The sequence below is a fragment of the Drosophila simulans genome, chromosome 3L, assembly GCF_016746395.2.
Source record: "Drosophila simulans strain w501 chromosome 3L, Prin_Dsim_3.1, whole genome shotgun sequence".
NCBI classification, from domain to species: Eukaryota; Metazoa; Arthropoda; class Insecta; order Diptera; family Drosophilidae; genus Drosophila; species Drosophila simulans.
The window spans coordinates 13,192,387-13,208,846 of NC_052522.2; the positions used below are offsets into that span (position 1 = coordinate 13,192,387).

The window sequence follows — 16,460 nt, forward strand, 5'->3', positions numbered from 1 at the left end:
GGCTGTAAACATTGTACACAAGTGAAGTAATGAATCCATTACAATATTAATAAGAATCTAATAGTTAAGTTGCTAAAAATCATAGCATATAGATTTCATTCCATTGGTCATCCGACTTGATGAAGCCGTAATGCCTCCAGTAAAGACGGTAATTTACTGCTGCTAACTGCGGCTACTGTTTCGCTTCGGGACCTCCAACGAGCGCCGCTTGACAAGATCCCAGGCAGCAAACAAGCCCAAAGGAGCTGAAGCTCGGCCAACAATTGAACTGCAATAAAACAATTTACCCAAAATAGCGCTCGGCCCAAGAGCAATCTGCTGGTTAACCTGGCATCAGACTCCCATGGCACTGCGAAAAATCGGGGCTTGGAACATGTTCCATCATATATGGAAATAAAAGAATAAGCAAGTGATGAGTTACAGATGGAATTGGATAATTTCAATGAAATTTTCCATACTAAGATGTTTCAGGCTTACTTTTAATGATGATCATTCAATAGAATATTTTTCCATTTTACAATATTCGATCTATTAGATACTTTAGGCAAGTCTTTATTTTCTTCTTAATACAGCTTCATATGCACATTGTCTATAAGCTTTTATACTTTTCAAATATATGTATGTCGTCCTTATTTCCGCAGATAACACCACAATTGTTTCCAGTGTACGATTGGCGCTGCTACTGGACTCTGGGCAACATTTATCATTGAAATGTGGCGTGCGGCTTCTACGCAGTCGCAGCAGCAGCCGAGGATGCTTTGCGGCACCAAAACGAGCTCCCGAAACTCTCTTTTGACTTTGGCGGTTTGCTTTGCATGTATGCGGTGTGGCAGGGCCCAAAGGGGCGCAACGCGGCGGGGGAAGGCGTGGCAGTTGGCCGATAAACTAGGCCCAGTCAGTCGCGTAAGTCAGGCGGCAGTCGAATGGCTATGGGCGCAGGAAAATCAATTCGTTGGCCCTGAACAGATTTCCCTTTATCTCCGGCAGCCCCACAACCTTTCATCTCTCGACTGGTCGTCGGTCGGCTGATTTGCATATGTTTTGGTACTTTGGAACCTCGGTACTTCGTATGTAGTTGCGACAAAGGCCCTCATAATTGCTTGATTTAGCGACCCATTCAAGGCGAAAAGTCGGCGCCAGCCGCATCTCAGTAACTTGGCTTCCAGGCTAGATACCGGTGTAAATTGTCGTCCGCGAATGCTACGTGTGGTGCTGGAATTACACTTAGAAAATAAATGTCAAAGAAAAGGAAACCTATGGGAAAGCACAATCAAATACGATTTCGAATAAGTAACATAGATTTTATAGCACTATTTTATAAACTATTTCTAACCCTAATGGTTGGTACACAATACCTATATATATTTAGTTATTTCGTTCCCTGTTTTCCAAAAAAGAATGTAAGTCCTTTAAGTTTAACATCTAATTCGAAATTTTTTATTCCGAAAGAACCTTTTATTTTTTTATATTCTATAGACTTTTAATAGCAGCATACTGGAATCGTACTTTTAATCTCTGTGCAGATTCTTTTTGTGTTTTTTTAGTGGTAGTGGGTGTCATGTCGCTTAAATTGCCAAGCAATTCATAAGTGTCAACGCGTCTCATATGAACGATGGTAACACACTTGAGCAAGGGGGAAATGCTGGAGCTGATTTATGAGTTTGCTCGGCTTCCCGAATCGGTTAAGTCACAAATAGAAAAAGTTTAAAAGTTCAAGCCGAGATAATATTTTAATAAATCCAAAAAATCAGTGTATTTCATTCCGTACCTTAATCCCTCAGTTCATTCACTAAGTCTACTTCCTCACTATCTACTTGTATAACTTATTTTCGAAATACAATGCACAAAATCGAGTATTCCTGTGGTTAAGAACGGTTTTTCCAAAACAAAAAAATTCCCGATCTTCTCCTTGAGCTTTTTTATACTACTTTCCCATCCGGTTGATTTCCAACTGTTCTCGTCTCGGCATAAGATCAAAATATTTGCATAAGCAGCGGCCTGAATTACAGTTTAAGCCAGTAAACTCAAGCCAACAGAGAGCAAAGGGCCAACACAGAGGTGAGCAGCGTCATGTGCTCGCTGCAGATACAGATACACAGATACAGATACACCGAACCTGAGGTCTTAAAACCCACCGAAGACGACGACGACAGCAGGCACGCGCCCCGATCCCGAATCCAAAACCCGAAAGGCGATTCAGGAACTCAGGTACAAGGTAGTCAGCTCTAAGGGAAGGCAAGAAATGAGCAACAGCCAGGGAAAAACAAAAAAAAAAAATACGAAAAAAAGGACCCAAAAATGTGCAACTGTTGGGCGATCATACGATCGGTCGGGTGAATAACCCGAAGAGGTTCCTTTCAAGAATCTCGATCTAGTGGAGCTTAGTTTATAATTTTGGACAGGAAAAAGCTGCTGCTGCTGGAAGATCTTATCGTATCTAATATCTGTGCGCGGGTTCGATCAAATTACAGTTCCGGTCAAGATTGAGCATTTGGTTCCGCTTTTTGTTTCGGGGATGAAGACAATGCAGCAGGGGCAACCGTTAACCTTAAGTTAATGATTTGGCCGATGCCTTTGGTTGCTGGTTGCTGCCTGCGCTTCAAGTGCAGCATATGGCATTTTTACTCCTCTTGCTGCGGCTTCAGCACAACTGACGCAGGATACGCAGGATATACACGGCCTACCTACGATCTGGGTTTCGGATCGGCGGCTCACTTCCTATCCTCCACATGGGCCCGCCAATCTGCCCATATCTCGCCCTTCTCTCTCGAGTATGTAAAAAGATCAATCAAATATTGTGTATTCCCTCGCCGAGTTCGATTCTCCCTAGGAGGAATTCTACGCGTATCTAGATGCCCACTTGACTTGGGCTCTTTTTTAGGCATTTATACCGTGTAATAATAGGGAATGGGGGCGCACAGGGTATCGTTGGGGTATGATGGGAATAGCAAGCGTATGAGGGGAGTGATAGGAAATGATATGTGGCCAATTGATATGAAAATCGCTATCCTATCCATCCCGTTTTCTGTCGATGTCTTTTTTTTGAAAAGGTTTAAAACATTCATTTATAAATCCCTTATAAAGTGTTAAATGGATTAAATTCAAGTGAATACATTTAGGGATTCTTGTTAATAGTTCTGTACTTATATCGTGTTTTCTAGGTCATCTGCTAGTCCTATACCCACAGAGCCGAAACTCCTTTATTTTTTTCCGGTTGCTTAGCTGGCACATTTGTTCTCCGACTGCCGGTGCTGGTGTGCACCTGCTTTTCGGGAACAGGACGCGCGTCTTTTGACCGCAATCGTAGCCAGGACTGGCCTGGAAAGCAAAACCAAATAGCGCTCTTACAAGCCAGGTCGCTTAACTGTTTAGCCTGACGCGCTTACATCGCAGGGGATCGCACTTATGGCTTTTGAGGACGCGACGAATTATCCTGCAGAGCGTGTGCCAAAAAAACAAGAAACCGCAGCCCGCTGCTTTACACAAATCGCAAAGGCAAAACGAATCCGAGCCCCACTCACTTCGTCCTGGCACGAAACCACTTTCGTTTATTTTAATTTGGCTTGCGGTCAAGGGGATCGGGGCTTTGGGGGATTGGGATTGGGAATGGGAATGGGGACTGGGGAATTGGCAGCCAGCCTGCTGCAATCTGACAAGAGCCTGCTGCATTTAATAACTGTTTTCGTTTTTGCCGCTGTTTTCTTATGCCCTACAAAGAGGAGTCACCAGCTTAAGCAGAGGGCTTTTAAATATCTTTATAATCAATGCTAAACAGCAAATATATTATTCGAGACTTGTTGTAAAACCCCTTCTTTGGTGAGGAATCCAATACAATCCTTAAAACTGTTTAATGTTTTTCAGCCCTGAAGAGTTTTGAATCCTTAAGCGTATTATTTTAACATCTATTACGAAGATCTATAAATTCATATTTGGATTTAAGACTAAGAGTAAATTGGCATAACTTGGCTGCTTTTTAAACAAAAACTTTTTTACTAAATCATATAAAAGTTACGCACAAAAGGGTATTCACGAATCGGCTTAAAAGTAGCGACTCCTGGTGCTTTTTTATATCCCAACTCGTCTGCCCGTGCCTGCAAGACGGAGCCCCCGAGTGCTCACGACTTGGACGTGGTATAGGAGTCTATAGCGATCCCGTTTTGCGGTGCACGTGCCACAATTTGCAGCTTGCCACGAGATGTTCACCGGTCGTTCCAGCTCTTATCTCGCAAAACAACGCGCCTCGGACTTAATTAATTTTTATTTATGTTAACGAGGGCTTTGCTTTTAGTTAAATCAAAGTATAGGGTTCAGATGCAGATCCTTTTCGACACAAGCTGAACTTTGGGTTTTTATATGCTAAAAAGGACACTAAGGGAGTTATATGTATTCACTGTTGTATTAAAGTCTAACCAATTTACTGAAATATGTACATGGGTCTATTTTATGAGATCTAACAGACTGCAAAATTCATACCTGTTCTTATACAATTAGTTATTGTTTAGTATATGTTTCTGTAATAATATTTTAGGTTAGTTCATTTGTCAATTGTTATTCGCCTAGCAAAGGATATTTTTAAAATCATAATTTATATAAATACAATTTTCTCCGTTTGACATATTTTCTAAAAAAGCCAACAAAGCCCAAAAACCTAAATGACAAATTGATTTTTTGTTGTATTTTTTTATTAAATTAAATTTAATAATTCTTAATTCAAAATTATGTTCCTCTGTAAAATTTTACATACATCTTACCATTATTTACAACGTTTGCAGCGACATCTAGTGGTGGCCTGGATTTTGCAAAGTTCAAATGTAGAGTTCTCTTGGTGTTTTCCGATTAGTAGATCCTCAAGTGATTATCAACCATGCTAGCGTATTGCAATTTATTTATCCTCTTAAAAATATGTGGTTAGACAAAAACGGATTGGCTGCTATATATAAGGTTCCATAGTACTCGGTTCCATATATTTATATTTTAGCTCAAAAGCCTTTTTCCTTCGCAGGGAATCTTATCACAGGCTATTTTCGATTAATCCCAGTACTTTTATTCCATATAGGGCTGGACATCATGCTCCATACGAGCGGCCTCAGTTTCTGCACCCACGGCGCAGGCTAGTAGTGAGTTGACCGTCTGCTCCTCGCCTGCCTTGTAGACGTATCCATTAGCCTTGTCGATGTGATTGCGCAAGCGGAGCATGCTGTCCGTGCTGAAGACGTCCAGCAGTTGGAATGAAACGAGGGCGTAGTCCTCCACCATGGAGCAGATGGCTGCATTCAGTTTGTGGTACTTGCGCATGGCGGGATCATCGTCCAGTTTGTCCAGCAAATACTTGAGGTCCAGGACGTCCGTATAGTAGTCCACGTTGAAGTGCAACTTGGTCTCGTGCTTTTTTAGTAGATCGGCCTTGGAAAGCACATTCACGTGCGGTAGACTCATCCGCAACATGGTGTTCAATGCCATCAGCAAAGTGGCAATGAATTTGGCTGGCTCCGAGCAGTAATGGGAATCTATGAGGTTAACAGTAACCAGGCTATATCTTTCACGTTCCAAACGCTCGAAAACCCGGGCCATAGCGTTGTGATGGGTATATAGCTCAATTTGACCGGGACAGTCGAACAGGAAGTAGTTGTGGGTGGCGCTCAGTTTGCGCAGTGCCGGCAACAGCCAATCCTCCAAATGTTCGGCCAGATACTCAGAGCAGTGCATTAGAGCTCCGTTTGGTCCCAGCTTCAGGTGCTCCATACAATCCTCCACAGTGATTAGCTCCATCACACTGAGCACCGGTTCGTAGGACATGTTTTCGTTAGCTGGATCCAGATTCACAACGCCCACCTGACGGCCTAGTTCGCGATAGAACTTAAGGGCCTCGGCACAATAGGTGGTTTTCCCAGAACCAGGAGGCCCTATGATCAGCTGTCCATAACGTGGATTCTCCACGGCCGCCTGCGTCGGAAATCTTTGCATCATTCTTGCGAAAAGTGAAAAACGTAAACAATTGTAGAGGTGGGGAACAACAGATACCGATTAATTTATTTGGCGCCACTTATCGATATTTAGATAGTTCTTGAAAAATATACAACTTAGTATATTAGATAATAATAAATAGTGAAATTTTAATTTTTCTTAACACAAGTATGAAAATAATAAGTCCATGTCCAAGAAATAAAGTTTGGTTTGGTTTCGATCGGTTTTATTACGGTATATTAATTGATACTTTTATTGTAACACATAGAACTCTTTATTTTTAAAGGAATGTTAACAGTTTATAAAATGAAATGTAATTTAATTTAAAATTCCCTCTAGTTTAATTCGCGGTTAGAGATGGGTAACCGCAGCCCAAAGTTGATAGGCCGCAAAGAATAAAATATCGATTACGACGGTGGTGCCCACATCGATCTTAGCCCACCACTAATCGTCGGCGAACTTGAGTTTGGTGTTTTCATTTATCCGCGGAATTTCGCACTAATTAGTAAAGGCTTCAGGAGCACCGAGAAAACACCACAATGGCACAACCCCAACCACCGGCGTACGAAAACAGTGAGTTGGAATCCCACAGAGATAAACTGCAGTCATGAATCCGATCCCACTCCGAATGTGATACGTAGAGAGGGGGATGAGTCAACAGGCGAAAAACGGTAAAAGCAGAAAGCAATCGCCGGAAGCGCCGTGATTATGCCCATAAAAGGGCATAGCTGCATATGAAAGACCTTTTTAAGCAGTTGAGGGGGCGGGGGAGGAGCCGTTGGAGCGACCCCATTCCCGTTCGCTCCCCAAAAACGAAGCCGCACCCTATTTTCCACCCACTCCAATTTTGCCGGCGTTATCTGAGTAGCAGTCACAGCCCATTTCTAATCGAAATAATCGCTTAATTGCAGAAAACATCTACGCAACTCTGCCGCGCACCCAACGCGGCCAACCCATCGTTTTGGGTGCCGATCCCAAGGGCAAGAACTTCCTGTACACCAATGGAAACTCTGTGATCATCAGGAACATCGAGGTAAGCTGATATATGCTGCAGCCTGCTGCTCCGCTCCTGCCATAAATCCATGGCATTTACGTCCAAATGGTGTTTTATTTTTGGACAGGCTGCATTTTCTGTTGCCAGTTTGTGTGTGCTTTCTGGCTTTCGGGCAGCTGTTCTATATTTATTTATATATATATGTGTACGGTATATAAGGCGCAAAACACAGATTCCCATTCCACAGGCCAACCGGCAAAACACAGACTGGCACACAGATAAATTTCTTGTTTGCCGCCCACGCATCATCATTATGATGTTTTCATCTGGTCAAAGTGATTCTTCATAGCAGCTATGTATGTGTTTGCCTATCTTTCACTCATTGAATCAGTACAAATTCAAAATATTCCCATGTTTCTTTGTCTTTTGTCCCGATAATCCCGCCACTTCTATGGTATCTTTAATGCCTAAGAGATGGAGAGGAATCTTCCACCAAAAGTGTTTTTAGGTGCTGGAGAAAGAAATTTTAATGAAGGAAACATATATAACAACTTCAAAACAAAACACCTATGTTCATATTTAGGATCCCAAGACCATTTACCATTCATTTATTTTAATTTGCCAAGAGTGTCTCTAAAATATGTATGTATGCTTTTCCCTTTCTACCGCACCATAGAATCCAGCCATTGCCGATGTCTACACGGAGCACTCGTGTGCAGTGAACGTGGCCAAGTACTCGCCCAGCGGATTCTATATTGCATCTGGCGGTAAGTCTCGCCCAGCAATTTCACACTTGGAGCACCCGGCTTGCGGTAGCAGAGCATAAAAATCGTGACCACCATGAGTCACGCCATGGCCAATGATTAGCATTTCCTTATTTGGAGCGGTTTCTTTATCTTATCTGCGGTTTTGAAGCGAGCAATGTTATTTATTTGGCTTTCTCCTCTTCTCACCAGACGCCTCCGGCAAGATTCGCATTTGGGACACGGTCAACAAAGAGCACCTGCTTAAGAATGAGTTCCAGCCTATTGCAGGACCCATCAAGGATATTAGCTGGTCGCCAGACAATCAGCGCATCGTGGCCGTGGGCGAGGGACGCGAACGTTTCGGTCATGTCTTTATGTCTGAAACCGGCACGTCTGTGGGCGAGATCAGCGGACAGTCTAAGTCTATTAACTCGGCGGACTTCCGGCCAGCCAGGCCATTCCGCATTGTTACGGGTGAGTTCCCATACGAGCAATAGTCCCGAAATGCAATAAACTTACACCCACACTTGTTTTTACAGGCAGCGAAGACAATACTATCGCCGTGTTCGAGGGACCCCCGTTCAAGTTCAAGATGACCAAGCAGGATCACTCTCGCTTCGTCCAGGCTGTGCGCTACTCGCCCGATGGCAAATTCTTCGCCTCTGCCGGCTTTGATGGCAAAGTCTTCCTGTACGATGGTACCAGCTCTGAACTGGTGGGTGAATTTGGCTCTCCTGCCCACAAGGGCGGCGTTTACGCATTGGCCTGGAAACCAGACAGCACCCAACTGCTGACCTGCTCCGGCGACAAGACCTGCCGCCTTTGGACAGTGGAGTCGCGCGAGCTGGTTAGCGAGTTTGTGATGGGCACCACTGTGGACGACCAGCAGGTGTCCTGCCTGTGGCAAGGAGACAACCTAATCACCGTCTCGCTTTCGGGCGTGATCACCTACCTCAATGTGGCGGATCCCTCGAAACCGCTGCGTGTGGTGAAGGGCCACAACAAGCCCATCACCGTGCTGGGACTGAGCGATGACCGCAGCACCATCTATACGGGTAGCCACGATGGCGTGGTGACCAACTGGAACTCGGGAAGCGGCACCAACGATCGCATCACGGGCACTGGACACGGAAACCAGATCAACGGCATTGCCGCCTGGGGTGACTTTGTCTATACCTGTGGCATCGACGACAGCCTTCGCCAGTTCAGCGTGGAGGGCAACTCCTACACGGACTATGTGGTGAAGCTTAACTGCCAGCCTCGTGGCTTGGCCATTTTGCGTAACGAGAACATCATTGCACTGGCCTGCATCAAGGAGTTGACTCTTGTGCAGGACCAGAAGAAGATCTTTTCGCTGCCCATCAAGTACGAGGCCAGCTCGATTGCCGTTAATGCGGACACTTCCGATGTGGCTGTCGGCGGTGATGACCAAAAGTTGCACATCTACACCCTGAAGGGCGGAGTATTGGAGCCCAAGGTGGAGCTGGATCACTTGGGAGCTGTCACGGATGTTTCTTACTCGCCGGACTTGAAGTATTTGGTGGCTTGCGATGCCCATCGCAAGGTGGTGCTCTACTCAGTGGAGGAGTACAAGGTATTAAGTAAACATAAATGTCTATTTTCATTTCTTTACTAATCGGATGTACTTTCATAGCCTGCACACAACAAGGAGTGGGGCTTCCACAGCGCTCGTGTAAATACGGTCGCCTGGTCGCCCAACTCGCTGCTGGTGGCTAGTGGATCGTTGGACACTACTATCATTATCTGGTCCGTGGCCAATCCGGCCAAACATACTATCATCAAGAGTAAGTATTTAAAAAGGTGTATTAAGCTTTAAGCGATGTCTGACATATGGTTTTCTGCTACTTCAGATGCCCATCCGCAGTCGCAAATCACTCGGTTGGTCTGGCTGGACAACAACACTGTGATCTCCACCGGACAGGACTGCAACACCAAGGTGTGGCACGTGGAAAGCATTTAAATGCACCGGCCGTGAAGAATATTTTTATACTTATCCAGGGAGAGCAGCCAGCAGCGCCCTGGCTTCATTTCATTTAAGTGCAACAGTTTACATTTAGCTATTTATGTCTATCCCCAACCTCCCCGCACACCTCATGTCATGTCTTTAATTTTAAGCCAAAAGTGTTTGCTAATCATCATATCATGGATATTCAACTAGTTTGCCCCACTATCATTTTCGTATGTGTTTTTTAAACAATTTTTATACTACTGAAACTACGAACTACGAAAGGAAACACAAAGATATGTAAAGTACGCCAGCGTACATAAATTATTGTATTATGAAATGAAATATACTAGTTTTTGCATAGCTCGCCGTTTTCTTTTCTCCATTTGGTTGCGATCGGGAAAATTAGCTAAACACGCACAGTTTCTTTGGCTTCTTAAACATTTATTCCTTTGAAAATTGTGTTTTTTTGGTTTGGTAGGTCTTCACCCTGTCTTTTTGTGTGCAAGTGTGTGTGCGTGTTCAGGTGTATAATTACAATATTTATAAAAACTTGGCTTAGATTACTAGAATGTGTGGACGTGTGCTTGTGAGAGAGCGTGAAAGCGAAAGGATTGTGTTTGTAACTTGCAGTTTGAGAGCCTCGGAGGTTGCTAAAGTTTCAGAAAAAATAAACGTAAATTGTGCTAAACGTAAGTACATAAATTAAGATAGCTAGAAAGGCGCTCGAGTGCAGAAGACGAAAAACGAATTGCGCTAATTATCACAGCCGGGTCTAAGACGTTGGTTTCGGTGGGATTAAAAGTTGGCATATTGATGTTGGGCACCTCATGAGTGGGTGATGATAATTGGACCCTCGTACATTGTCCAAAAATCCGATCAAACTTAGTGGTAAAGTAAATAGGGCTAGATGTCAAATATCGACGAAGAACGTAATTAATCATACAAATCTTTGTTAGAAAAAGCAAAGCTTGAATTTGAGATATTTCAAACATACTTTCAATACAAAAGAACATTTTGAATATGAAAATTTGAATTTTCAAAATCAATTGATCTGCTTTTAAGCTTGCCGATTAAATATTTTTGAAAAATTAAAATTGAAGCAGATTCCACCACCTTTGATTGGGGTCAGGGGTCAGCCCTTTTTTCCACCAACTTATTGGTCGCCCAACAATATGCATGTGCATGGGTGGGCGTACTCCTTGTGTCTGTGTGCGTGTTTGTGTGGTGAGTTGAACAAATCAAAAATATTCAAAAACATTTTCCTCAGGTAGTTGACGCCGATGCCTCCACACCGGTCGCCTCTCCGTTGCTCGCCGCCGGTGGCTCTCGCTCACTTTTGATGCTCGGTGGCGCCTCGTGTGCCAAGTCCAGCGATGGCTGACCAGAAGCTGGCGAGGATTCGGCCACTGCTACGGCTGCTGCAGCAGCAGCCATCTGAAATTGATTGGGCAGGAAGAGGTACGGATTCCTTGCCTCCTGACCCGAACATCCAAGCGTGGTCGCTGGAGCTGGACCCACATCACCACTGGTAACCGTGTGACTGGCGCTCATGGACATGGCCGTGGAAGTAGGCACAGTAGTCGCTGCCAACTTGGAGACCCTTTTCCGGCGAGCCTCGTTTTCACATGGCGATGGCGCCCCAGGATGTCGGTAACTAACGTGCTTGCGCAGGGCATCCTTGCTGCGGGACACATGGGAGCAGACATTGCAGGCATACCTGATGGAAATGAAAAGTAAAAGTTCCAAACGTGACTCCTTTTGTTTTATAACAATTAAAATTAGAGCACTTACCGAACATTCTGATGGGTTTCGAGGTGGACGCGCAGGTTGTATTGGTTGCTCAGCTGCTTGTGGCAGATGAAACAGGTGGCATAGAGCTTCGAGTTGGACGGCGGCTTGATGGGTGCGGTGGCCAGCGACTTGTCGCGGTCGGCGCTCAGCGAGAGCAGATTGGGCTCCGACTTGGCGCTGACCAGCGCCATTCCGCCGGCGGCCGCTGCCGCTGCTGCTGCCGCTTCCCGCTGATACTGCTCGATGTGGAGCTGCAGCTTGGCGTGATCCTCGGCCGAGATGTAGGGCGATGGCCCGGTTTGCGGGTGATGGTGCATCTGCGCCGCCTGCTGGGCGGCAGTCGGCGTGACTGCTGCACTATAAAGTGGTGGCTTACTACTGTAGAGTTGACCTTGGCCGAGAGCGCTGGGGTAACTGGCCGAGGAGCACTTGACCACCGGCAACTGAGGTGAAAAGTGTGCCATGGTCGGGGGAGCGAGAGTTACTGGCGAAGTGGCCACAATGGGATTCGGGATGGAGCATTCCTGCGGCGACTTGCTACTGCTACTGTTGGTCGTCGAGGAGGATTTTGGATTCTTTAAAAGGCTCTTTTCCAGTCGCCTGAGCTCCTTCGGCGGACTGTCGCCCTTCAGCCTCTTGGGGCCAAAACAGTCCGTCTCCAGTTGATCCTCCTGCATCCCGCTCTGGTAGAGCTGGCACTGCTGCTGATACTTGGCCAACAGCTCAGTGGTCTTGTTGAGCGCCGTCTGCGAGAAGTTCAGTGGTTGTGGCAGCAGACTGGGGTAGAACTGCAGCGACTTGAAGAGATTCTCCAGGGGCGTGGTGCCCATTCCACTGGAGTTCACCGATCCCAGTTTGTTGGCCAGAAGAGGGGTGTTAAGTGCGGCACTGGGCAGCTGGGGCAGGGGGATCGGATGGCTTGGAGTGGGCGTGTGGGAGGGCGTGAGGGTGGGAGTGGGCGTGGGCGAGGGTGTGCTGGGACGTTCAAACTCAGAGGACTTCTCGTTCGCCGTATCCATGTAGGAGCCACCTCCAGTTCTCGCTGTTTTTGGTAACTGCTTGGATTTGTGAGTTATTTCAATTATTTGAATTATCTAACTAGATCCTGGTCTTGGGGTACTCACATTGTTGTTCTGGACATCGGCCAGTCCCTTGATGCCCAGTGTTTCGGCCAGGTTGAGCAGCATCGGAATCTGCTCCTCGTATACATTCACCTCGCCGGAGTACATGAATGTGAGCAGTGAAACGATTGCGCCGAAGCTGGCCCCTGGTATAATGATAACTGGGTGGTTACTGGCCTCCAGAGCCCGGAAGATGTCCATAAAAAAGCTGCTGCAGGCACTCAGTACCACGCGATGGGCCCGCAGTTGGCGTCCCTCGGCCGAAATGGTCACATCCGTCAGATGGGATTGGTCCAGCAGAATGGGCAGGGTGCTCAGCAAACTGGTCTGGAAGGGATCAGAGGGAATGGGGATGTGACAAGTGCTCATAAGTGGGTCACACGATCATAAAAATACAATTTCCTGGGCCCCATGATGCTGTGTCTGTGGTGAAACAGTGGAAAGGGGTTGGCTGCAGCTGCTTTCCAACTTTTCGATTTACTCGCTGTGGAAATTCTTTGGATTTTGGCAATTGCACGAATCTGTTCATTTATGTGACACACACACTCAACACCCCTCCTCACTGCTCTTTGTCCATTTGGCTGCTTTGCTATTTTGGACAGCCTGTTTCACCGCTGCCCCGCTTTCACCACAGTACACCCTTTGGGCCGAAACACAAAAATTGTCACTATATGAAAATGCGGAAAACTATGTGTGAATCTGTACGTATAGGGGAATGTGTTTGGATAGATGGATCCTATATATAGATGCGGCGACATTTTGCTTTCGGCCTGCTCGCTTCACTGAACGATGTCCAGTCCATTTTAATGGATCTTACTTATCAGGTAATGTTGAACATGTTAGCCCCACAAATAAAAATTCAAATGGATTTGATCTGGAGGATCTCACCTGATGGTTGTGCCATCGCAGGCAGAACTGCTGTTGGCTGTCATTGTGCTGCAGCTGCTGATCAAAATGATGATGCTGCGGTTGTCTGGCATTAGTGCTATTTACATGTTCCATAATTCATCTGGGTTTGGATCACATGGACCAGCTGCAACGGAAGGGGGAAGGGGGTAAATGCAATTAGTGAATGTGCAAGATGTCGGCTGTCGTAGAGGTAAACAAATTTTATTCGCCTTGCCCCAGCCTACTTGGCTTCTTTGTTTTCGTTTCTCATAATTTGTTTGTTTGCATTTTGGTTTGTTTATTTATTGAGCGTTTTGTCACACACACTTTTCGTGTCTGCTCTTCTTGGCCGCCTAGAAGAGCGTCTGCACCACGAGGCGTATACGTATTATGTCGTAGCAGTTGGCTTATTACTCATACGCCCCGTTATGCGCAATCTTGCGGGTCGCGGAGATTGTTTGTCATTGGGGACCGGGAAACGGCATAATTTGATTTAATGACAGCCTGATCCATCTTTAGATGGCTGCCTGCTCCTCCAAGGTATCCGGATTGTCGAGTACTCCTCTCTGTTTTGATGACCAAGTCAACGGGCTGATTTACTCGGCCGTTTCGGTGAGTGCCCAGTTGACAAATCGGAATTACAATAAAACAGCACACACACACACACACAGAGACGCACAGACACGGCCAGTGTTATTTGTGTTCTTTGCTGGCAATTAAACTAAATTTATTTAAATAAAATAAGTTTTCCTTGGCTGGCCTGGCCTGGGCGATCTGATCGCAGTGCCGCTGTGGGTTTCTGGGTACACTATAAATTTGGCAATTTCCATTGTTCGGATCGCATGTGATGATGCACTGGGCGGGCGGGCGGTTCACACTTTTGTCCGAGGGCTATTTATAAGAAGCTAGTCCAAGGAAGCTGGGTTGGGTATGTCGGTATGTGGGGGATTTTGGGGATTTCTCGGTCTATGCTGTTGCTGCTGCTGCTGCTGCACCGACGACCATTGGAGGCCCCCCAAAAACAGGCAGCCCGGCCAATGCAAATCCGCAGCGAAGTGACAAGTCCGAGTCTTTTGGTTTTCTTTGCACTTTAGCTAGCCCAGCGTGCAATTGTTGGACGACGGAATTTTCTTCATTCCATTATGTGTGCACATGGGACTGAGAATCGCATCTAAGCATTTCTCTATTGAGAGACGATGGATGGTGGAGGTTGCCTTGCCTCGCCTGATGGGGTACAATGGATGCCTGGCTATGGGATTGGAGGGATGGGGATTGGGGTGGATGGCGACTCGTGATGGAGGGTCGGAGGAGGAGCGGCGCGGCCTTTTTGGCGCTCGTTCACACAAGAAAGTGTTGTCGTGACAGTCAGGCAGCCTTCTTTTCCGTAACTCTTTGGTATTTCGCTCAGTTTTTACTTGATTTTCCGAAATTAGTTTTTCAGCCTTTCAGCTCGGCACCTCCTTCTCCTGCACCGTCCTCTGGCTGTTGTTTTAAATAGCCATCCAAAAAATAAAGATCTGTGCTAAACGCTCTCGCCATGCTGTCTATTTTGATTTGTTGTCCAAGTGCCTGCCTTTTGTCATCCATGGCAATTCATTCCAAAGCACCTCGCAATCGTTTTCATTTCGATTTGGATTTGGTTTTGGCTTTAGCTTTGGCTCACTTCGAAGCTATTCCGTTGATGCGTAATATTTTACACATAATCACTCATACGCCTCGTTGATATAGAAAATAAAATCATACTTAAGCCTTCGCGCGTTGCCTTTGTTATTGTTGTTTAACTTTCATTTGTTCCATGAATTGTGGCGAACATAAATTTGATGTCAACGCTGTTTTTTTCCGAGAGGTATTTGAATTTCAATATAGAATTCGCACGATCAGCGGTCTATATGTGGCTGTGAATCACGCATAATCCAGTGGCCCAGCATATCTGCCCCTGGGGAGGTCTAATAATAGAGCTCTATGGCTAACCCTTATGGTGGAGGATCTCGAAGTGACTTCTTTTATGCTAATGCGATGCTCGTGGCGATCATCAAATTTAATATTTTCCATCCACTCATGTTATTTTATGTAGTGTTTTTATGACACACAGTTTGTTTTTTATCTATCTTTCACATTGAAGATCCCATATTTTGAGCTCTCAGCGAACATTACACAATTTACTTGAATAAGTTAATCACTCGCTTCTATGTTTTTCACTGAATTCTCGTTAGACGAATCCTTCACATTCTTGTTTTTATTTATTTTTCTCTTTTTCTGATTTTTCACACATATTTTGCTAATGCCATTTTCCCCGCGTCCGTTACGAATTTTCCCTTTTCGCGATTTTCGCGACGGGACAAGCGTGTGCACCTTTGTTAACCGTTTGCTGCTCGCATCTGAAATGAAAAAATCCGAAAATGTTTCAATTCTTTCGGTTTAGTTGGAGATTTTCTATTTTTCGAATGTCCATCTCTTGACAATTTTCCTCTATCTCGTGTTGCTGTTGTTGGTGTTGTAGCTGCTGCTGCTGCTGTTGCTGTTGGTGTTGCTGTTGGCCCAAATGTTGTTGCTGCTGCTGTTGCCATTTGTTTAGCGGATTCGAATTTGGCTCTCAGCATGTCGGACGGATCCGTTTGTCGCTCGATTCCATGTTCTTTAATTAATGAGCAGCCCGCATCGGCGCAGCGAAGAGAAATCTCAGCGGTTTTGTACTCGCGATCAGTGTGCAGCCTCTTGGCCAAAAATTAATTGGCTGCCCCGCAGTTAGTTAATCAAAACATTTGCCAGTGGCAAATCATCATGAGGGCATCATCATCATCATAATCAGGAACTGCGACCACTCCGCCACTAGACACAATTGACACGACTGGCCGACAGGCGGAGGAATTTGTTGCTGCTGCAGCGGCTGCTGCGGTTGCTGCGGTTGCTGCTGTTGCGGGATCGTGTGCATTATTAATTTGCAATAAAATGTGGAAGCGGCGACAGCAGTTGCCGCCGTTCGAAAA

At 45.6% G+C, this 16,460-nt stretch overlaps 3 protein-coding genes across 6 annotated transcripts; 1 reads left to right on the forward strand and 2 right to left on the reverse strand.

Annotated features, from left to right (window-relative positions):
- Positions 1-4,852: 4,852 nt before the first annotated feature.
- On the reverse strand, positions 4,853-6,025 carry LOC6737948 (GPN-loop GTPase 2). The gene has a single exon (XM_016169644.3). The coding sequence runs from the start codon at positions 5,965-5,967 to the stop codon at positions 5,044-5,046; it is 924 nt and encodes a 307-aa protein (XP_016031699.1). The 5' UTR covers positions 5,968-6,025; the 3' UTR covers positions 4,853-5,043.
- Positions 6,026-6,376: 351 nt separating this feature from the next.
- On the forward strand, positions 6,377-10,033 carry LOC6737949 (actin-interacting protein 1). The gene is made up of 7 exons (XM_002084732.4): positions 6,377-6,537; positions 6,876-6,997; positions 7,635-7,725; positions 7,915-8,178; positions 8,244-9,298; positions 9,359-9,509; positions 9,576-10,033. Exons 1-7 carry the CDS (start codon positions 6,504-6,506, stop codon positions 9,683-9,685), a joined length of 1,827 nt encoding a protein of 608 aa, XP_002084768.1. The 5' UTR covers positions 6,377-6,503; the 3' UTR covers positions 9,686-10,033.
- Positions 9,796-15,955, reverse strand: LOC6737950 (protein bric-a-brac 2). Of its 4 annotated transcripts, none has more exons than XM_016169641.3 (5): positions 15,826-15,955; positions 13,474-13,618; positions 12,589-12,912; positions 11,465-12,522; positions 9,796-11,390 (listed from the first exon to the last, which is right to left on the reverse strand). In XM_016169641.3, exons 2-5 carry the CDS (start codon positions 13,585-13,587, stop codon positions 10,937-10,939), a joined length of 1,950 nt encoding a protein of 649 aa, XP_016031701.1. In that variant the 5' UTR covers positions 13,588-13,618; positions 15,826-15,955; the 3' UTR covers positions 9,796-10,936. The 4 variants fall into 4 exon arrangements, with proteins under 4 accessions (XP_016031701.1, XP_016031702.1, XP_016031700.1 ...); XM_016169642.3 differs by having other exon boundaries at positions 11,465-12,519; positions 15,826-15,945; XM_016169640.3 differs by lacking the exon at positions 15,826-15,955 and having other exon boundaries at positions 13,474-15,570.
- Between the last annotated feature and the right edge of the window lie 505 nt (positions 15,956-16,460).

Coding starts and splice junctions, on each gene's coding strand:
- LOC6737948 (XM_016169644.3), bottom strand. CDS start 5,967: ATGATGCAAAGATTTCCGACGCAGGCGGCCGTGGAGAATCCACGTTAT.
- LOC6737949 (XM_002084732.4), top strand. CDS start 6,504: ATGGCACAACCCCAACCACCGGCGTACGAAAACA. Junction 9,299..9,358: donor ACTCAGTGGAGGAGTACAAG/GTATTAAGTAAA, acceptor GTACTTTCATAG/CCTGCACACAACAAGGAGTG. Junction 9,510..9,575: donor CAAACATACTATCATCAAGA/GTAAGTATTTAA, acceptor CTGCTACTTCAG/ATGCCCATCCGCAGTCGCAA.
- LOC6737950 (XM_016169641.3), bottom strand. CDS start 13,587: ATGGAACATGTAAATAGCACTAATGCCAGACAACCGCAGCATCATCAT. Junction 12,523..12,588: donor CCGATGTCCAGAACAACAAT/GTGAGTACCCCA, acceptor CACAAATCCAAG/CAGTTACCAAAAACAGCGAG. Junction 11,391..11,464: donor GAAACCCATCAGAATGTTCG/GTAAGTGCTCTA, acceptor CATTTCCATCAG/GTATGCCTGCAATGTCTGCT.